The sequence below is a fragment of the Carettochelys insculpta genome, chromosome 25 (genome assembly GCF_033958435.1).
Source record: "Carettochelys insculpta isolate YL-2023 chromosome 25, ASM3395843v1, whole genome shotgun sequence".
Lineage (NCBI taxonomy): Eukaryota > Metazoa > Chordata > Testudines > Carettochelyidae > Carettochelys > Carettochelys insculpta.
The window spans coordinates 9,233,102-9,255,676 of record NC_134161.1 but is presented as its reverse complement, the minus strand read 5'-3'; the positions used below and the strand labels follow the sequence as shown (position 1 = coordinate 9,255,676).

General features: G+C 41.1%; 1 protein-coding gene across 1 annotated transcript in view; it reads right to left on the bottom strand.

Annotated features, from left to right (window-relative positions):
• JHY (junctional cadherin complex regulator) overlaps positions 1 to 14,350 on the bottom strand; it is a 36,604-nt gene extending 22,254 nt beyond the window's left edge. Inside the window, exons 1-2 of the mRNA XM_074977051.1 lie at positions 13,995 to 14,350; positions 8,560 to 9,070 (exon numbers count right to left, since the gene is read on the bottom strand). Coding sequence (XP_074833152.1) covers positions 8,560 to 9,070; positions 13,995 to 14,335 — 852 coding nt within the window. The 5' untranslated portion in view covers positions 14,336 to 14,350. The remainder of the gene's footprint in view (positions 1 to 8,559; positions 9,071 to 13,994) is intronic.
• Positions 14,351 to 22,575: the final 8,225 nt, after the last annotated feature.

The window sequence follows — 22,575 nt, the reverse complement described above, 5'->3', positions numbered from 1 at the left end:
CCCCATGCCAGTGGGTGTATGGTAGAGGCAGATGGGAAATCAGCCAGTAGGAGTTATTCAGTGGTAACTGATCACAGTCCAATACAGATTTTAAGGCCACTATCAAATGGTTACAGCAACTACCACAAATGCAATAATCAGAATTTTCAGAAGGGTTCAGCACCCAAAATGGGGCAAGATTTTTGAAGAATACATCCAGATTATCACAGCAGACAACAGGCTGAGAATAACAAACACATTACATAGGCCTGTCTATCTGCATACAGTACAGTGGCAATCAGAGAAAGATTGACAGCTGAAGCAAGTATTAAGTGTGAGATATATGAAGCAGCCCACGCAAATACTGCAGAACTACAAGTCAGGTAATAATTTCTGACATATAGGTGACTCAGACTTGTTGAGGAAGCAAACTACACAGAGCATGCTAAAGCAAACCCATCATGGTGCTGTTAAGGGTGACTGTAGTAGGGCTACTGCCCCACTCCTGCAGGGAAGGGGTTAATGTAGACAGGAGGGAGCCCCTGCACAGCAGCCCAGCCAATTAGGAAAGGGCTCCCATGGGAGCCTATCAGAGGGCAGCTTGCTGGAGCAGCCCTGTATATAAAGAGCAGCTCAGAACAGCAAGGTTATTTGGGTCCAAGCTAGAGAAGGTAGAGGACCAGCTCCCAACCAGAGAGGAAGCACCTTGGGAGGGCAGTGTTGGGCAGGCTCAGAGGAACAGGACAGTGGCTCCAGCCTGACACCAGCCATATTGCTGGTCCTAATAATAAGGCTAGTCAGGTGCAAAGGATCTTACGGAAGAGACCCCGGGAACGTGAGGCAGTTGAGAGAGTCAGAGGGTCTCTGGGCTGGGACTCAGAGTAGTGGGTGGGGCTGAGGCTTTCCCCTTATACTGCAGTAAGCCACACCTAAGAGTGTCCATTATGAGCAGTAGTGCACCCTTGAGTTGAGGGGCTACATGGAGGTTGCAATTGGCCATATAGTGGTAGATGCACAGAGGTCGAGCTGCTGAGACTCCCCCCAGAAGGGGATGAGAGACTGTAGTGGGCACTGCTGGAGGGCAGTGTCCTGAAGAGGATGCCACAATCTGGGCAACGATGTGGGTCCAGAGACAAGTGCGTGAAGAAAGCAGGATGTGACAAACGTGATACTTTAGCCAGGTGAGGGTGCCCTGCTGATGAAGAGCTAATTCCCAGGGTAACAAGCAGGAGGTGATGCAGCGATGAGTTATGCCCTGTTGCAGCATTCCCCTTCTACCCCCACCCAAAAAGGGAAACAATGTTTCAAAAATTAAACATTTTCCCTTAAAATTTAATCAAAATAGAAACAATTTTGCACAAAATTTTGGTTTCCTCAAAAGAGAATTTTCTGACTGGAAAAGAGTCAATGAAAAATTTCTAACCAGCCCAGATGCTGTGGCCCTCACTTGGGTAACATGAGGTGCGAGCAAAATGTTATTGCTGTGTCTTATTGGAAAAGAATGGAATATGAGCAGGGAGCAATCCAGGCAGCAGAAACAAAAATATCTGTTATCTTTCTGCCTTTTTACTGCTGGATATTGTCCTTGTTTCCTTTTACATTGCATGCTTTCCCCATAACCCATAACAAACTGACAGGGCAGGACCTAAATATGTGGGCAACCTTTGTTGTAACAACATACCTAGTTGCTCTACTAAGCCACTGCCTGCAGTAGGAATAAGAAAGAACCACTGAAAAGTGGGTATGGCTAATTTGGGGAAGGCCACACAGCGGGAAGAAGGCTGTGACCAGTGGTTTCAGGCTCTGGCTTTATATCTAAACTACTCACACACATACGCTTTTGAAAACCTATTCAGCTCCCACAGAGTGCAGAGGAATGCACAGTTGACTCTCAGCACCTGAGGAAGCACGATGACTCAAGCTACAGTTTCTTAAGAACTGAATATTCACTTATTGCCATCATGCCAGCCTCTCTCTATAGTCGAGACCAGCAGTTCTTAACCTGGAGTGCACACGCCACCTGGGGTATGTGATGCCCTTTCTGGAGGTGCGAGACATGCCAGATTCTTTTAGAAGCTAAATCACTGAAAACACAAATTAAGCACAGGCTCTTAAGTACAACTACTTTAAGAAAACCTATGTATTTATAAGCGTTATACATTTTCTCAACCATAACTAACATACAAACAAAAAATTTGTTTGCATTCAGTTAGCCGCTAACAGCAAAACTCCACAACACCTCTGGCTAGTATTTGCATATTTTTGTATGCCTACTATACTATTATTTGTGGTGAGTAATAACAAAACTATTTTACATATATTTAATATGCATGTAGAAGTCTATATGCTCCCCATCTCCATTTTTGATAAGGGGTGCAAGAACATAGTTGATTTTTGATAAGGGGTGCGAGAACATATTTTGAGAACCAAAGGGGTGCAGGCTGCAGTAAAGGTTAAGAACAACTGGTCTAGACTAACAGCAAGTGCTTTGTATCCTATCATAAGAACATAAGAATGTTCATACTGGGTCAGACCAAAGGTCCATCCAGCCCAGCATCCCATCTGCCAACGGTGGCCAATGCCAGGTGCCCCAGAGAAGGAGAACAGAAGACAATGATCAAGTGATTTATCTCCTGCCATCCATCTCCTGCCCTTGTTCTGAAGGCTAGGGCACCATACTTTATCCCTGGCTAATAGCCATTTATGGACCTAACCTGCAAAAATTTATCAAGCTCTTTTTTAAACCCTAATAGAGTCCTGGCCTTCACAGCCTTCTCGGGCAAGCTACAACAACAAGCTACAGAGCATAATATGAGAACCACTACCACAGGTAACATGATGTAGCCAGATCTGTGCAGGTAACTTTGACTCCACCTTTTCTACAGCAGAAAGTTGACTTAAGCTATGCAACTCCAGCTTTGTGAATAAAGTAGCTGGGATTGACATCCTTCAAGTTGAGTTACCATGAACTCCACACTGCATGGGTCAATGGGAGAAACTTCTCCATTGACTTCCCTTTCTCTTCTTGTCGGGGACAGAGCAACAATTGATGGGAGAGTGATCTGTTTGGCAGGTCTTCACTAGAACCACTACATCAACTGGTTGTGGATCAATCTGAGCCTCAGTCTGGGCTGTAGTGTAGATGTAGCCTGTCTCTGCTGGTACGAACAGAAATGAATTAACATCAGCAGGGGAGGGGTGAAAGCCCTCTTATTGCTGATATTTCAGGTGATGCACTTTGCTGCAAATGGTAACAAAAGATTCTAGCAGCTCTCCTTACAGGGAAGAAGTTAACATATAAAGAAGACTCTTCATAGGTTTCCTTCTCTACTGCAAACAGAAAAACCACAGCTTTTTCATTGGTAAGATGTTTTTGGTGTATGCCACTGACTCACTGTATTGATAGTTTACTGGGCAGGTAAAACATACTTCTACATTATCTCTTTGAAAGAGGAACAGGACACAACCTCTGCCAGCATTTTTTGTGAACTATTCTATTAATACCAATCAAATTGAGAAAATGATCAAATGAAATTGCATTTTGAGCATCATAAGCTGTGTAATGTCTATTCTGTTAAATTGAGGCCCATAATTGCTTCTCCACTGAAAAGATACAACAAAGACAGCAATCATGGCATGTCATTATCCCAGACTAGAAAACCGGCCTTTGCAGTGAGGACTTCAAAGGCTTGTGGTTCTCGAATTGCATTTGGCTGCTATTGTTGAAGGCAGGCAATCTTGATTAGGTGTTTACACTGAGGTAAGGCACAGTGCACAGAGAGTCTGAGTGCCTTGGTCTAGAGCCATTAAAAAATTGTACATTATGTTCCTCGCTTTGAAGTAAGGGGTTTGTAGGGAGGAAAGCAACTCATATTGAGTACAGCTGAGCTAGATTGGGCAGCTACTCCTCTCTGTCAAAGAAACTCATCATCAGGTTCTTTGAGAATGAGGCAGCACTGCCAAAAAGTTGATGTTTTATAAAATGCTATATGAATTAAGGAACATACATATCAACCTAAGCACACATTTATAGCATGTTTGGGTGTATATATCCCACAGATATAATGGGGTGTGAACCTTGTAGTAATTTGGAATAAATATCCTTCAATATCAACCATTCAAATATCTTACCCTATATTAATATTTTACAGGGATGATTTAGTAAAATTACATGAAAACCACTCCATTTTATTGCAACATTTTATATCCACTATACTTCCCTGCTAGCCGTGTTGCTAATAATTGTGACAGTTCTAACTTGCTGAAAAGTGGAAAATAATCCAGTTTATAAAGACAACATCCAGATCATGTGTTTTGGATGCTGACATGGATATCTGAGATGCTGTTTTTTGTATACTCCTCATCACTTCCTAATGTTGCCCTTTTCTTACTATTCTCATTTTGTCACCTGAGTTAACTACTGATTTTAGCTTACCTATCTTGACTGTTCAATTCAGTTTCATGAAATTTACAACAAATTATGTTTTAGACTGACATATACTACCTTTCATTGTTTGCTGCTTCCTAGCCTACTGAGTTGTCCTGCTTTTCAGACAATACTGATACTTATATTAAAGGCCTTATCTTCTGTGGCAATGGGTTCAATATACACCATAGTAAATAAAGAGTAACTCCTCTATAGTCAATATAGTTGCACTGTTGTAAAACAGGCATAAGTGAAGACTGAATCAGTGTTTTTTCTCTTTCTGTATCTTCACACATACCACCAATCTAACCAGTGGTTTTTCTCCCCATTCTTTTTCAGAGGGTGCCCTCCCATTTTTTCCAGCCCCTTCCAAAGCTCCATGGTACAGCAAGGATGGCTGGATGCCACTCCTTTAGAGAATGTCAGGCCTATTCATTTATGTTGTCAGGAGCCACTGGAAAGTTATATTGCCTTCCCAGCTTGGCTAGAGGATCACTGTAATTCCTAATGGCCAATTTGTTTTCCATTGATTTTGAAATCTAAGCGAATGAAAATCAGTATCTCTGAATCATTTCTTTAACCTTAAAGCCACAACTGTACCTGAGTAGATATCTGATTTTCTAAACTTTTAACTCCAGATTTAAAAAAGCTTCCCAAAACATGTCACAAACTCCAGTCATTCAGTTCAAAGAGCTGATTTTCTAATAATTACCTCAGCTCAGCTACTCTGTTCAGATACATCAATACACACTCATCCAGTATTTTGCAATCTACTGGTCAACCTAAAAGGTGATCTTTAATTTTGTAGGTCAATGTGCTTTGCAAAAGAGACTTCCTCCCCCTTCATTTAATATTTTTCTAGCATTTTAGGGTACACATTGATGATGTGATGCACACAAAATGCCAGATTGTCCTTTGTCACATCAACGTAAATCCAGAGTAATTCTACTAAATCACCATTTTAACTGTGGACAGAACCTGACCCTGAATGTCTCGTCCCAGAACTGGTATTTTTAACTGCCTCTACCTTTCAAGTTCATGTATCTCCTACAGAAAAATGCCTAAGATAGCAATAAATTAAAAAGAAAAAAAAAGACTGTTCATTAGCCTGCTCATGTGACTGCTCATCATCAGAGTCTCATTTATTTTGTGCTTGCCCTGTTGGGGTGTGCCTACATAGCAAAGTTATTTTGGAATAATGTCCGCTGTTCCAAAATAACTTTGCGAGGGTCTACACTGCAAAACCACTATTTTGAAATAATGTCAAGCATGGACCCTTACTGAAATTAAAGGGAGCCTGTAAAAGTACAGGGCTCTGTGTATGTGTGTTTTTACACACACATTATTGCAGTATCAGGTCTTTGATTATAAACTCCGACATAGTAAGACATCGCCTCTACACCAATGCACAATCAAGTCCTAATCCCTGATTAGGACCTCCAGGTGGTACCACAATAATTCCAACACTATAGTACTTACTAATGTTAGCCATAGCTTACAAATACATTTTTTGAATTTCCAAATGGTGAATAAAATAACAAATTTTAATTAGCCTCCATAGAAATTAATGATTTTTGCCATTAACTGAATGATAGTTGGAAAACCAAGTGTTCTTAATATGTCTTTTAGCAAAGAGCTTGTCCACTATTCTGCTGTTTGTAATACATACAGCAGGTGCCCCCTTGTGTTTGCATCAGCTGTTCATTAGCCTTGTAAAATGTATATAATTTACAAAGTAAGGTCTCACGAGCCAACTTTGTTTCTTCCATCTTTGCATTAGGCCATGCTCTGCAGTTGTAGCTATGTCTATTCCAGTATATTTGACAGACAAGGTGAATGAAGTAATATCTTTAAATGGCTCTGTGTGGATTTCAAGCTTGTCTCTCTCACCAATAAGAAAAGTATCACCTCATCCACCTTGTCTTGCTGATCTTCATATTATGTAAAATATAGCTAGTGCTGTATTGTACTGCAATCCAGTACATTTAATCTACATTTTCAAAAGTAACCCCTAATATTGGTTGTTTCAATTATGAAAACAGAACGAGAGAAAACTAGGTCCTTCATTTCCAAGGGACTGGAGAACCAGCACAGTCTACTGTATAAAAATAGAATAGTAAAATCTCAGCAAACCTTAAAACACACAAAATCTGATCCCTCCATGGTTAGCGGGTACTCTTGAAAAATGAGGGTCTAAATGCTGCTGGATAAATGTGTGACTGCATCCACCCAGACCGCACCATAGCTGTATCCTGTTCTCTGATTTTTCAAGGGGCATACAATATAAATTGTATATTTTGCTAAAACAAGGAGGACTCCTGTGGCACCTTAAGAGATTTATTTGGGCATAAGCAAATATGCATATGATAAAATGAGTCTTTTTCCACAAAAGCTTATGCCCAAATAAATCTTTTAGTTTTAAGGTGCCACGGGACTCCTCACTGATTTTGCAGATACTGACTAACACAGCTACCCCTCTGACACTTTTATATTTTGTTATCAAAGCAATTTGAAAGTTGCAAATACAAACTTTTTATGCTGTTAACATGATCTTTTTTTAATTCTCTCAAAATTAGTTTATAATCAGGGTTCCACCATTAGATGCAATTTTTCTTTCACAGTGCAACACGGCTCCATTAGGAAACAAGTGCATTCATTATTAATAGAGCACACAATTAACAAAATCATGTAAGCTGAGCCAAATGACTCCAATACACAACAAAACGAATCAATTAAGAGGGTATTATGAAGAATCACGTCAAGTACAATGGAAAAATTTATCATTTTATTACCAAGTAAAATTAAAAGTAGTAAAAAAAAAATAAGGGAAGGGGGAGCAGGCTGCTGGCTCTGGGAGGGGGTCCAGTCTGGGGAAGAGTGTTGGGCTACTGGAGAGGGTTCTGGCTCTGACAGGGGGCTCCAGGCTGGGGCAGTGTTAGGGTGCAGTAGGAGGTGCTGGCTCTAAGAAAGGGCTCCAGGCTGGGGAAGAATGTTAAGGTGAAGGAAGGGGTGGAGAAAGGTGTGCTGGCTCTGTGAGGTGGGAGGACAGGGCTGGGGCAAGGTGTAGGGACAGGGTGTGAGGGGTAGGCTCTGTTCAGGAGGCACTTAGCGCAGGCAGTTCCTGGCTAGCAGTGCAGTAGGACTCAGACAAGCTGCCTGCCTGCCATGGCCCCATGCCAATCCCAGAACTGACGAGCCGTAGCTTTGTCTCTGTGCTCCCCTGGGGTTGAGGAGGTCAGAATGCCTCCTTGTGCTGCCCCCTACCCCCAGCCCTGTCCTCAGAGCTCCTACTGGCCAGGAGGCGGCCAATGAGAGCTGTGAGCACAGGCAGCTTCCACAGACACACTGTCCCCCTCCCCACAAAAGGAGCACAGAGATGAGCTTACAGCCAGCAGGCAGCCTGTCTAAGCTATGCCGCACTGCTGGACTTTTAGTGGCCTGGAGATTGCTGAGGCTCAACTAGTCAATTGCCATTGATGGGTTGATGACTCGTGCTCTAGGGCAATGCTGTCACTGGTTGCTGGATTATGCTTTTCAAGACAAAAAGTAGGAATTTCTCAGAGGACAGTCCCTGCCACTGGGAACTTGCTCCCAAGTCATATAACCATCTGAGAATGGTGTACAGGCTTTTAGCTAATGTCCCTAATGTAACAAATTAACATTGGCACAAGGAAGTTTTTCGAGGGCATGGATTTAGTGCCTGTGTTGTGATACCTTTAAAATTCAAATCTTGCCCTCTGTTGCACAGATGAGATTGGAGGAAACGGCAGGTGGAACCTCCTTCCTGTCCTCCTCCTCGCTGAGCCTGTATGATAGCATATTCCTAGCTACTGCTCAAATGAATACTAAGACTAGGGCTTGGCTTCTGCACTTACAGCAGGTGAAATACCAGCTTTGTAGAAGCCATAGCACAACTGGAGGTCTCTGAAAGGCTACAACTGGGAACGTGAACACCATGATCCAGTCAACGGCAGGGAAGATACACAGCCCAAATATTTCTTTCATCAGTTGTACAAAGCAAACGTGATTGACAGGAAAGCCAGGAATCACTCAGCAAATCCAAGAGATTTAGTAGGTGTGCCCCTTTAATCAGTGACACATTAGCTGAGTTCATAACCTGTCAGGAGAAGTTTTAAGTAAAACACATCACCCACCTGCCTTTGATGAACTTCCCCTCGCTTTCTACTGTGCAAGTGAAGATAAGAATCCTGTTTTTGTGTGGCTATTCCCAAAGTAAGTTTATTTTTTTCCACAAAGTCTTTTTTTGTTCTCTGTTCCTGATCTTCCACAGACTGAAGAGGAAAAGCATCATTGTATGCACTGGAACTGTGTTTATGCTGACAGTTATATGCTGAGAGCTTTCCTTTGGAATGCAGTCTAAAAGGGGCACTGTTTATCGCAACAGGTTGACCATCAAGGTTTAACAATTCTGTATCAGACGTAGAAGATAAATTTTGTCTTTCTACCAGCTGGTTATTTTCTTCCAAGAGTTGCACCAGGTTGTCCTTGGAAGCGGGGTAAGGTAAGTCTTGAGAGCAGCCTTGGTGGATATTCTCAGCAGCCTGGTGTGTTACATGCACTTCAGAAAACTCTGTTTCTTTCTTACTGCTCTTCCAGTTGGGATTGTATCTCAGGTTGCAGTATCTGTCTGTATGTTGCTGTTTGCTGTGAAAACCAGAAAAGAAATATCAACATTTAAAAAGGAAAATTACTCAACGCTTTGTATTATAGTTAGGACTGTACCAAATTCACGGTCAGGAAAAATGCATCATTGACTGTGAAATCTGGTCCGTTGTGTGCGCCTACCATACGCCGTGCAGATTTTACAGAGGAGACCAGCATTTCTCAGACTGTGGGGGGGACTGACCCAAAAGGGAGTTGTAGGAGGTTGCAAGGATATCTTGGGGAGGGTGGTTTGCAGTATTACTACATTTACTTCAGTGCTGCCATTAGAGCTGGGCAGCTGCACAATGGTACCTGCTGACTGAGGGCCCAGCTATGAAGGCACCAGTGCAGAAGTAGGGGCGGCAAAACTATACCATGCCACCCTTACTTCTGTGCTGCTGTTGGCAATGCCTCTGCTTTCAAAGCTGGGCTCTTGGTCTGCAGCTGCCACTTGCCAACTGCCCCGATGCGAAGGTGGCACTGCAAAAGTTGATGAATGCCTGATCTGTTTGGTTTGGAAAGCTGGTAACTCTAGATAGCAGTACTACAGACACCCCTCCCCACCACCTCAAAAAGCTTTGCAACCCTCCCGCAACTCCTTTCTGGGTCAAGACCCCTACCACTACAACACTGTGAAGCTTTAGATTTAAATAGCTGAAATTATAAAAATTACCATTTTAAAATCCTGTTGCCATGAAACTGAGCAAAACGAAGCATAGGAGGTTTAGGCAGGACATTCGGAAAAAAGTTTCTGTCAGGGTGGATAACCAGGAGACAGTGCTGTCCTTAAAGCAGCCTGGGGCAACGCTTCTACCCCAGACTCCTTCCCATCCCCATTCTGCTCCCACTCCCTCTTCCTGCTCCCTCCCGCCCTCCTAGAATCCCTTCCTTCAGCAATGTGAACCAGGGGCTAACCTGGGAGCAGGTCTGGGGTAGACCATTAGTAGGGGTCATGCCCCCTCCATGCACTCATTGCAACGGTAGAAGCTGGAGCGACCCAGCGGCCTGCTCTACCCTGCTGCCTGTCATGCAGTTAGATTGCTCCACTTCACTGGGGTAGCAGGAAGCAGGGCTCCCAGGCTCCAGCCCACTTGCCTGAGCACTGCATCGCTCAGAGGAGCATAGCAGACTGGGGCCAAAGCTGGGATGCTCCGCTTCCTACCGCTATGCTGAAGCAGAGTGCAGCAGGCTAGGAGATGGCAGCAAGGCAGAGCAGGCTGCTGTCGATAGCTCCTCTTCCCACCACCTGCCAAGATGAGTGTGCAGAGGGCTCATCCCTGCTGCTGCACCGCAGCAGGCCCCCGATAGTTCTCAGGCTGTTCTGGGCTCCACTGCTGCAGCTAGGATGGGGGATTGTTTCACAGTGGTCCATAGAATGGCTGAGGGGGTACCAGGGGCATCCCTCAAAGTGCAGGCCCAGGGGTGTCTGCCCAAACCATCAGATGGACAGAACAGCTCTACCACTAGAATAAATTGTCCAGGAAGGTTGTATAATCGCCATCACTGGAGATTTTTAAAAGCAGATTAGATAAAAACCTGCCAGGGCTGGTCTAGATGAGGGGTCAGCAATCCCTCGCACTGGTGCCAAGAGTGGCACGTGAGCCAATGTTCATTCTGCCCCATGCACCCGGGAGCTTGCTCAAAGCCATGCTGCCTGTGAATTAACTAAAGACCAGCTCATGCCACCATCTAAATGTTAAAGCTCTGCATCTTCATGTATGTATTACTGAAGCTGTTGTAAGTAGGACTATTAGTGACTTTAAGGAGTATCACTGGCACTCGGCCTGCACAAAGAGGTCAAAAAGTAAAACTTTGGCACTCTGCCTTGATCCCTGGTCTAGATGGTGCCTAGTCCTGCCATGAGTGCAGGGAACTGGACTTGATGACCTCTTGAGGTCCCTTCAAGTCTTATAATTGTATGTACTTGTATCGCTAAACCAATTTAATATTTTAGCCTTTGCCCACTCTTGTGTATGGGTTTACACATGAGCCATTCTATTGAGTTTAATGAGACCCCCCCCCAGGTGTAAATTTTCTCATGTATGAGATGATTTTTAGGATTAGGGCCCCAACAGTTACACTGAATTTGAGCCAAAGATCCACAAAGAGCACCTTCTTCCTCTTTAATTTTAATTAGCATTACTTTCCAATAAGGCTTAAAATGATCAAATCCGACCAAGGAATATAATATTTTTCTTATATAAATTTATCATCACCCTTAAAGGGAGGAGGGAAAGAAACATCCAGAAAATGCATTACAACAACTGCTTTTTCAATTGTCAACTCTAGTGCAATTTCATTTAAGAGGGCATAAATTGTAAAAGTCAGAAATTTCTGTTTATTGTTCACAGAAAATTCCATTTTTTCCCCAGAGTCTCTGTTCTCTGGGGTAAAAGTGATATTCCAGTTAATGCTGGTCCCTGACGAGTTCTAGTTACCTAACAGGGAATAGCCTACAGATACTATGGTATTATCTCCATTCAGTACCAAGACATGTACTTAACTATTTTAATAGAACATTTCTGAAAATATTTGGAGAAGTCTTCTCTGAAGAATATACATTGTAGTCAAGAGGAAAGAGGAACAGAACTATGTCATGCACTCCTGTGAAAAAGCCCTAGATCAGAAAACAAATTTAAAGAGAGAGAGAGGAATAATCTAAACGTACTGATCAGCAGTTTCTCAACTGGCATTAAGGAACCATAGTTTAGGGACATTTGTGGGTTTTTCACCTGTGTCTTAGGAAGTCAGGCATGCATCTCTTACTGGTTTTTCAGGCCATGGTGTTTGTTAAAGCTTTCTAAAGCAGTTATAAATGTGTCTTACTATAAAGTATGACCTAAATAACACACAGAATCTAGTTCTATATTGATGTTTTTCATCTCAGAAAAGTGTCAGTGAACTGATATACTTTATCAGAGAGGTAGCGGTGTTATTTGTACTTGAGATTAGTATTTCAGTTTCTGACAGTTTGTACCAATGAAGTAACAACAGCTGTCTTTAAACATTATTATTCATAAATGTAAAACACATGCAAGAATAAATGCCTATTTTGAAACAACATAAGCACAGAAATATGTAATGTGATGCTAAAAACAATCACTCAAATAACAGAATACATCTACAAAGAGAACCTATTGTGTTGAAATGTACGCATAGCAGCTTTATTATATTATGTAGTCCAGGTCACTACACTGGAACAAAATGAGTGTAAAGAGCTCCTTCATCTCTAATCATCAGCAGACAAAACACACACCTCTTATTCCTCCCTCCCGCCCATTTGATATAAAGGTTAGATGGACTCCATATTCAACACTTCTCTTGATGAGCAGACAACAGATGCAGGGTGTCCTCTTCAAATTCCTGGGTTAGTAATGGATGTAGAGAGGAGGTTTCATATGCATGTACTATGATATTTGCTCCAGTTAATGGACTATATTTGAGCACTTACTGTGGCAATGTCAAACAAAATAAAATCAAATTTCCATTTAATGAAGAGCCTCATATTCAGCATAGTATTCAGTCAAAAATTACTAAAATTAGAGCATGTTTCTAGCACAATTAACATCTTTTGCACTTGCAATAAAATGTTCAGTAACGGGCCATTTTGCCTGTTGAGGAGGTGAATAAAAGCATGCTATTAATCATTTAGCCTTCATTGGTTTGCCACTTTATTTTAAGTAGTCAGTTAAATTAAAATGGCACATTACTATTGCTTCAGGTTTAATTTAATACTCTTAAACACAACAATTATTCCAAATTTATATGGCATTAAACCTTTTATGCATATGACAGCATATGCAATTTTATTTTATGTATGAAGTTAAGACTTCTATAAGAATGTGTAAGGATAATATTCTGATGGGATTTTTAATTTGCATTTATATAGTTATTGAATAAAAATGCATTTACTTAACTGTCCAGTTTTACAGAATTGTTTTAAACATAAGTTTTTTAATATAAATGTAGCAAGCCAAAGTGATTGAAATCACTGTCTGAATGTAAAAGATAATCATGCACTTTCTAAGTTAATTAGAAAGATACCCCATCCTATCAGGCGTACAGAAAACAACAGTCACCAACTATCAGTTTTGAACAAGTAGCCAGTGATTTATGCTAAGTGCTTTAAAGTTTGATCTGAAGGCCATTCAAGGTAGTGGCAAGACAACGAGAAGTCCTTCAGCACCTTATAGACTAATATTCTGGAGCATAAGCTTTCATGGGCAAAGACCTGCTTCATCAGATGCAATTTAGTGGAGATCTGACAAAGCGGGCCTTTGCCCACAAAAGCTTATGCTCCAAAAATCTGTTAGTTTATAAGGTTCCACAGGACTTCTCATTGTTTTTGTGGATACGGACTAACACCGCTACCCCTCTGATACTTCTCAGGGTAGTGGGATTCCTTCCACTGATTTCAGTGGGCTTAGGATAAAGCCCATGCAGCAGAAAGGATGTCTATTTTTATTGGACCTATACCAGCAGAAAATTATATCACCCCTTCAGGTGAGCTCAGCTGTACTGGCTACCACTCCAGGTGAGCAGAATCAAGGCTCTGTTCTTTCTTCACACTTCTCTGCCCAGCTACTTTGAGGGCAAATGGGTGTGAAGCATGCCCCCACACCTACTTTTGCCCTGGCAGATCCAATACCTAGGTAGCCTAGATAGGAGTGTAAGGGAGATTCTGACTTCCCCTTGCTTTCCTGTGTGGATTTGTAGTCCAAGCTACCATCTAGCCCTGAAAGAATAAACAATAGTTTCTCTCCCTTCTTTTCTAAAGAAACATACCGTTTTATATAGTCTTCATACTATTAGGCAGGTGAAAGTTACAGTTATGCCCACTTTAATGCAGTTACCAAATGGCCTAAAAAGTACTTAACTCAAGTGTTAGGCCTATCATTATCATTGTACTAAACATATTTCTTACCTTTGATTGTTGTGTTTTCCACAATCTTTTCCATTTGAAAACTGTACTTTGTCATCATTTGTTTCCTCCTGTTCAGTCAGACTTTTCTCCTCCAGACTATCTTCATCTAAACTATCTTTCTCCAGCTCATCAGAAGACTGGCTCATCAGTACTTCATTTTCACAAATCCGTTTCTGAAGTTCTAACTGATACTGTATCTCTTGAGTAAGGCTTTCTGAATCAGACTCCTGAAAGTCATGCAGAGTTAGATGCCAATTTCCTCCACTTGGAGATGGCTCTTTTAAATTAGTAGGATGACCATGTGGCTGGATTAACACTCTTTGAGATAAACTATTATTCATGTTGCAAATGTGAAGAAAGGGAATGATGAATATGCTACAGATGTGAGGAATGCATTCAGTATTTTATGCTGCAGTGTAGAGACCTGTGTTTAGGAAACAGGAGAGTAATGTATACAATTTGTTCACTGACACAGTCAATAACATTATGTTTATGAAACAAATGAGTCCTGTTGACATTTAAACAGTCAGTAGCATTGTGGGCAGATTAAGAATTTAATTCCTGTAAAGATGATGCATTCCTCTGTTTATAAATACTTCTGGCACTGTGTCTGCCACTTGCACTCAGACTATGTATTATACTACTAGCTATACATTATTAGCATTGATTTGGCTGGTCTGGTGAAGACATGCTAAGTCAGTGTCCATCAATTGCTGTTCTCTGTCTTTCTGAGTAATGTAAATCAGCAGGAGAACTTCTTCTGTTGAGACAGCACAATGTAGTTACCTCTGTGTGTTGACCCAAGTTACATCAACTTCAGTTCCATAACTTATGAAACTGAAATAGCATAACTTGGGTCAATTTACAGCTTTAGTGTAGATCAGCACTGAGTAGTATTTCATTCAGTAGGAAATCAAGAACACTATCGCCCTGATATGGCAAACACCTGGGCACATGGTTAACATTATTGTTCATAGTCCCATTTAAAATCACGGGACTACACACAATAGTTCAGTTTAAATATGTGTCTTAGTGTTCACAATATTAGGGCCTAATTGCATAGTAAATTATTACTCTGCATGAGTAAAGGTAGTAGAGGAGGGCCTTTCATCCTTATTTAAAAATGGCAGCGGCACTTCACTTTACCCCATAATAAAACTGTTTACATGTACTACAAGAGAAATAATGTTGAGATTTTAGTGGCAAGATTCCAAGGGATGGTGTTCTCTCATATGTTCTACAGCAGTGATCATATTTAGAGTCTGTTGTATAATTATATCTCTTTAGATATAAATCTAGGACAGAGAATATTTACTTCCAAAACTATTTTGACAGGTTTTTTTTTTTGCATTTATATGTTAACAGACAAGACTATGCAGTTATTTTACACACATAAGTGGTGAAATGTATGAGTTAATAAACAGAGATGCCTGGATTTGTAAACAGGATTTTTTAAATATTTTAGTGCCATTTTTTTCATAATGGCTACATCTGCACTGCATTCCCCTTTTGGAGGATGAATGCAAATGAGGGAGATTAAAAATGCAAATGAAGCACTGATTTACAAATCACATGCTTCATTTGCTTAATCTCACATGATCCCACTTCCAGAAGAGGCTTTTCCCAAAACAAAAACAAACGAGTAGATGAAGTTCCTTTGGCAAAAAAACCCATTTGTGAACGAACCCTTCATCCTGAAACAAAATAGGAAGAAGTGTTCTTTCAAAAATGTTTTTTTTCCCCCCAAAGGGACCCTGTCTACAGAGCTGTTTTTGCTTTTGAAAAAGCCTCTTCGAGGAACGTGTTCATGTGAGATTATGCAAATGAAGCATGTGATTTGTAAATCAGTGCTTCATTTGCATTTTCATTCTCCCTCATTTGCATTCCTCCTCCAAAAGGGGGATGCACTGTAGATGTAGCCAAGTGGGTGCAGGGTGCACTTGATTCATCAGGAAAAGTCTATTAAAATTATTTATGTAACATAAGTTTAATTTTAATATATGGATTTACAAAGCCATAGATCATACACATTGCTGCCTCAATTTTCAGTTTTTGGCAACACTTTCTATGGCATAAAACTGTTGCTCTTCATCAGGCTTTTTATTAACACAGCTGTAGGAGGGATAGCTCAGTGGTTAGAGCATTGGCCTTGTAAACCCAGCGTTGAGCTCAGTCTTTGAGGGGGGCCTCTCAACGGTTCGGGACAGGTTAGATTTAAAACGAAAAACTGTCAGAGATGGTGAGAGCAGGCCCCTGGACATGATGACCTCCCAAGATCCCTTCCAGCTCTATGACGTGTGTGTATAACTCTTTTCTTTGCATGAATTAAATGATATGTAATAGCAGATCTATGCTGAGAGATTTTGTGTAAACTGTGGGCTGAGGAGTAATGAATCAACTAGAGTGCATAGATTTTTAAACTGATGGTTATGCTTTGTTTTAACATAAAAACGGCATTCACCCATGTAGTGATGAGTAAGAAACTTTCTTTGAGTTGCAGGACTTAACCCAAAATGTCTCCAGAAACTAAGCATTCATAATTTTTTAGCTCTTTTATGAACAAAACCTTACAAATGCAAACAAATGAAAGTAGGGTGGTTCAGTGGATAAGGTAATAATCAGGAGACCTTGATCTGCAGCTGGCTCTGATATGGAATCAGCCTGTCACTGGGCAAATTATTTTACAGATTTGTCCCTCAGCTACCTCATCTGTTAAATGAGGATGACACTGAGCTACCTTTGTAAAGCATTCTAGCTACTCAGACAGAATGTCAATAATTAGCATTTTCATCTGTGGATTTCAGATAGGCATATCCTTCCTTTCTTTTGCTATACTGTAACTTCAAGCGGCAGCAAAGAGAAATTTACAAATGTGGTCAGTTTTATTGCTTCTGTTCATAACATGAAGGGCAGCAGTAAAACTTTCAAACATTAAGTCAATCATTTTTCTAATGCACCCTGGCTGAGTGTAGAGCAAATTTTTCACACCTCAAGTAAAAAACAAATCTCATCTATCAAACTGTGCTCCTACTCTGTTCTATTAAGAGTTCAGTGCAGAAGTACATTTCTTTCTTTTCTTTTTTCAATCCTCCCTTAAATAGCCCTTGTTTCTACCTGCATGTTAGATTTTAAGGTCAAGGAGTTATGTGATTATTTGGGCTTCAAGCTGAAGTACTGTCATCCTTAAAATTAAGTGAACACCCATTCTAATAGGAATCCTGTCTTTTGGGATGGACTGCAGGGACAGTTCACAGGGAGACGTAAGGCTGGGAAAGGGAATGGGATGGTTGTGATATTGGTGAGGAGTGTAGCAACAGTTGCAGCCCTTTGCATACAGTGCCCCTGCCCCCCAAATCCTCTGCCCACCCCATCCACTCTGTCCCCCTCATCTTGTCCCATCCCCTCTCCCCCAAATCTTCTCCCCACCCCATGCACTCTGCCCCCTCATCCCACCCCCTCTCCCCTTACAGTCCTCTCACCCATCCCCCCAAATCCTTCCTGCTCCTTCTCCCCTCCCCCAGTTCTCTCCTCACCCCGCCGTCCTCTGTCTCTCCTTATGGTGATCCCCGGACTCCCTTCAATTCCCCCCGCCCCCAGCCAGTTTCCTCCTCCTCGACACTCCCCCTCCCCCCGCCCCCATTCACCTGGCCCTGCGGAGCAGCCTCCCCACCAGCGACGGGCGCCTAAAGAGCAATTCCCGATCCCGCTCTCCGCATGCCTGGCTGCGCTGTTAGCGCAGTGTCACCATGGCGGCAGTACACAGACGCGAAACCTCGCTTGCCATTGCACCTACCAAGCGAGAGCTGAATGGGACCGTAGGCTCCCCCGCCAGCCTGCATGGTACCTTCCAGCCTGGGAGCCTTCTCCAGGTGCCCGGGGCCGGGGCTGAGGTGGTGGCTGGAGCTGTCAGTGCAATTTAAATGTCAGACTTTCCTCTGTCAAAAGGGGACAATGGCATCGAGCTCCTTGGTGGAGCACTTGCAGGCTGAGTAAATTCAGGAATTTCTGGGTGAGTGTGTGGCTTTTTTTTTTGGTTTTTTTTTTTTGTGAACGTGGGCCACATTTTTTTAAAATACGAAGTAGTTCAGAATAGTCCTGCAATGAGTGTACGTAAGAGACGTTAATGAAAAATTTGAGTGGCCACAGAGATTGGTAAAATGATTTTGTTATCACCTACTACTTTATACAGTAATAAAGGTTTTATAGAACTTATCTTCTGGGATCTTGCTGTAATATCTTAAGTGAAAAACAATATTCCAGAATATTCCATCTTCATCTTCAGAATTTTTCAGAACAAAAAGCAGTCAAGAAGCGGGTCTGTCCCACGAAAGCTCTGAAGAAGTGGGTCTGTCCCACGAAAGCTCACCTCATAAATTATTTCGCTAGGCTTTAAAGTGCTGCTTGACTGCTTTTTGTTTTGATAGAATTTTTCAGTTCAGACTATATATCGGTTAGTCATAATGAAATAGATTTTAGGCAACAGCAAACTTTTCTTTGTGATAGTAAGTTCACAGCAGTATCTAAGACATGTTCATAGTTAGGCCAGGTCGATGCTAGACTGAAGAGTCAATCTAAGATACGCAATTCTCGCTATCACAATTGCAAAGCTGGAATTGACGTATCCTAGATCAACTTTTCTGGTCACTTACACAGAGGGAGATTGATAGGAAAACTCTCCCATAGACCTCCCTTACTCCTTGCGAGAATGAGGAGTATCAGGGGCAACTGTAGAGCCCTGATGTTTCGATTTAGCGGGTCTTCAGTAGATGTGCTAAATCAAACCCTAAAAGATTGATCCTAAAGGAGTTGGTCTGCCGGTAAGCGTAGACATACCCTTAGTTTCCTGTTGCTAGCAGCCAATGACATGCTGGGAAATGTAGTCCCTTTCCTACTCAAGGGCCAGCTCTCTTGGCAGGGTGCTGGCCAAAGTACTCCAGTGCCCAGGGTGCCTTGGGCTCCTCATCATGCCCTGGAGGGCCCCCCCCCCCCACAGCACAGCTGGGAGGAAGGGAGAGAAACTGGATGTGGGGGTGTAGGCATTCACATCCTTCACTCAGGCCTGATTTGTGTCTTGGCAATGTCAACTGCTGCATAGGAGTTAGGTCACATTAAGTGACCTGAAATGAAATAGACCTCAACTGTTAAAATCAACAGGACATTTTTTTTTCAGACCCCTCCATTTGCTGTGTTCTTCAAATGAAGAGGAGACCACCAGGCCAGAACTTGTGCTCACATCAGGTTTGATCTGAGTTACGCTTAAAATTATTGCCAGACAAGAGTCGGGTGCATACAGCCTATTCTAATTCCCTGGAAGTCAGTGAAAACACTTGTTGATTTTAATGGAAGTTTTACTGGGCTCACAGTTACCAAGCAAGCCAGTTTTTTTCCTCCCAGTGAGAGCTGTTTTAGACCATACACTGAATACAGCCCTGGGATGAGTTGTTCAACTCATTCCAGTCCCATTGGCACCAGGTATTGGACTGTATTTTGCTGTTGGTCTGAGCTGAACCTCTGATATCAAAGTCAATACAAGACCATTTCCTGTACTGAAGCACGCATATGATGCACTATCACAAAAATTAAAATTACTGGTTAAAGTCAATATTTTCTGTGTGTAAAGTATTTAGCAGGATTTTAAAGCATAACTGGCTACATATGCTTCTACAGCCTTGGATTTAAGAGTACAAGGTTATTATTTTTCAAATGGAGGAAAAAAAAAAGCTCCAGAACACAGCAACAGGTTTAATCACTAATGATGGCTAATTTGCACATGAATGGAATACAGGAAACAGTAGAAAAGGCTCATCTCTTAGATGATAACGTATTGTAAAATTAGAATTACATTTCAACGAGATCAAAACCTCATTAAGAATATGGTAAATTACCATTATTTCAGACATGGTTTGTAACAGGAGATTATGTTGTTGGTTTAGAACAGCGGGCCAATTAGTTAAAATCTGCTGATACTTATCAGTGCATGTAATTAGACTGATGTGGTAGTGTATGCATGTTATAATTTACTTTCACTGCATGGACGTAGTGGTATTGTGGAGAACTAAGGTGCTGGTGCTATCAAAGTGATTTGGAGTCAAGCTTTAGGATAAATTATCTAAATTTAAAATTGTTATATGTTACAGTATTAAACAAAAGACATGAAAAACAATAACAATGGCTCTGAAGCAGCACTATTTTTCACAGCTTTCTAGTATTTCTGTTGTATTTTTATATCATACACCTACTTAGATTTAGTTGTGGAAATAATTTTGTTAAGTTTAAGAGTTCTTATGTGAGTAAAGTGTAACGTGTATCAATGTTTTATAAAGTTGTAAACTCTTTGAGGCAGAGACCATGCCTTTCTTTGTCTGACACAGTGTTGGTACCTAAATGTAATAAAAGAAGGGGGAACAATTAAAATATGATAAACTTCAGACAAACCTGAGAATAGATGTTGGAGCCATGTTGAAGCTGATCAATGTTAAAAGTAACTTGAAGGTCAGTTGTATAGTTACTAGGAAGTTATTTGTTTAATATGCTGAAGGTGATCCAGATATCGTAAAAATATTTCTTGATGGATTTGATGTGCTTTTTTTTGTTGTAGGACATAGTATAGTACTGTGCTCATTATTATTAAGTTAGTACTTGATTCTTTTCTGTGTACTGCTTTGTACCTGTTTTGTTGATATGCATGTACCAAGGCACGACCAAATATTCTCTAAAAAAGAAGAAATACATTGTTTGTACATTAACATTTGTTTGTTTATTAAAAAAGTCACTTTGAATAGCCAACTGTTATCTTTACAGAAGCATTCAAAATGTTCACCAGTTAACACCATGAACTATTAAAATGGCAGAGTCTGAGCTGTGGTTCACAGCATGTTTGCTACAAACTAGGGGAAAAGGTACAAAACTGATACATCGATCAAACTTCAATTTAAGGTAGCCTTAGTCTTCCTAGACAGAAGCATGCAATATGCATACAGTTTCTGTTTAGGCTTTTATATGGTTTTCATCGGAACTGTTGTGTCCGAATGCCTAAAGTGCTACTGTACTTTAAAAAAGGGAAATAAACATTTTTACAATCATGACAAAGCATACAGAGTTAACGTACATTCACTTGGAATTTCAAACATGTAAAAACTTAGAATACTTAAAATAGATTGCTGTTCAAAGTCCTCAGTTCCAGCAATGTTTGATCTTGCAGTCTTTTCCACACATAGAACTATCCTTGAAGATAAAGGAGTATCATGTGCTAATGGAACTGGAAGATTAGGATTCAAAACTTTATCATTCATTAAGAAACACTTTTTCACAAGCACTTGGCTTCACCAACACAGAGCATTTTACAAACTAAGTTTATAAACAATCAGGATTATTTACATGTGTTTATGTTATTGTTTAAATATTAAACAATTCAAGTCTTATTGTTAAACCAATATTAAAACGTGCTGGAAACTGGCATGCTTTCACTCTGGAGTCCACAGAGCTCTTGTGTCAAACATGAAATCATCTTCCAGCATTAAAACCGGATTACTGCTCATAGTAATGGCAGCAATGTCTACATCAGTCAAAATTCATTTTCACCCTTTACTTGTGATGAGAAGCCCTGTCATCTGACATGAACAAAATGAGTGCAATATCCTTTTATGGATTACCTTAACTGTAATTTCATAGCCTGAATTTACTAACAGAAGCATTGTGAGATTCTGTGGTCATTGTTTCTCAATTGTTGTCATTCCAGATTTGTCCAGTCTGCATATGAAAATTGTTCTATTTTTTTAATAGCCCACCCCACAAACTCATCCTAGGCCTTGACAGCTCCACCGGTAATACAGATCTGAAGGCCAAATTGTACCCTCAGCCAGGCCTTTGGCACCCCATTGTCTTCAGATCATGCCCTTAATAACATTTCTGGAAACCGGCAAAAGACTCTGGATATGGGACTAGGTCCATCATCAGGCACTTCATAAACAACTTGTTAATTCTCACAGCTGTCTCATGAGACAGGGGAATAGTTTTATGCCATTTTTGAAGGTGCGTAACTGAGGCAGAAACATTTGAAGTCAATGGGAACCGCAGGGCATTCCACAGCTCTAAAATCAGGATGCTTTTTCATTTCATTAACAAAATATAGATTTAGATGAAGTACAGTTAGTTGGATAACTTTGGTCACCCAAGTTCAGAAACATTGGCCATCAATGACTTTCACAGGAATTGCTGCCTTCCAGTGCTGTCTTTACACAATACATCTTGAGAGGCAGCAGAACTGTTGCATGAACCTCTCCATAAATTTGTATCTGGCACTTATGATGGTTCCTTGTGCATTCCAGTATCAGGACCTTCCTTGTTGACATGACTTGCTCTAGCATATGTCTGATCTATTTATGATCCCAGTGAATTAAATCTGCTGATTTGAATAGCTGATTAAATTGATAATTGAAAGCATGCATTGCTCATGCATTCCCAGGAGCAGCTGATCCAGCTTCCTCTTCTCTGTTAACACGGTGATCCATCCAGTGAGAGACCAGCCACTTCTTCCTCTGTTTGAAATCCTCAGGCTTTGATGCTGCTATGTCACAGACTG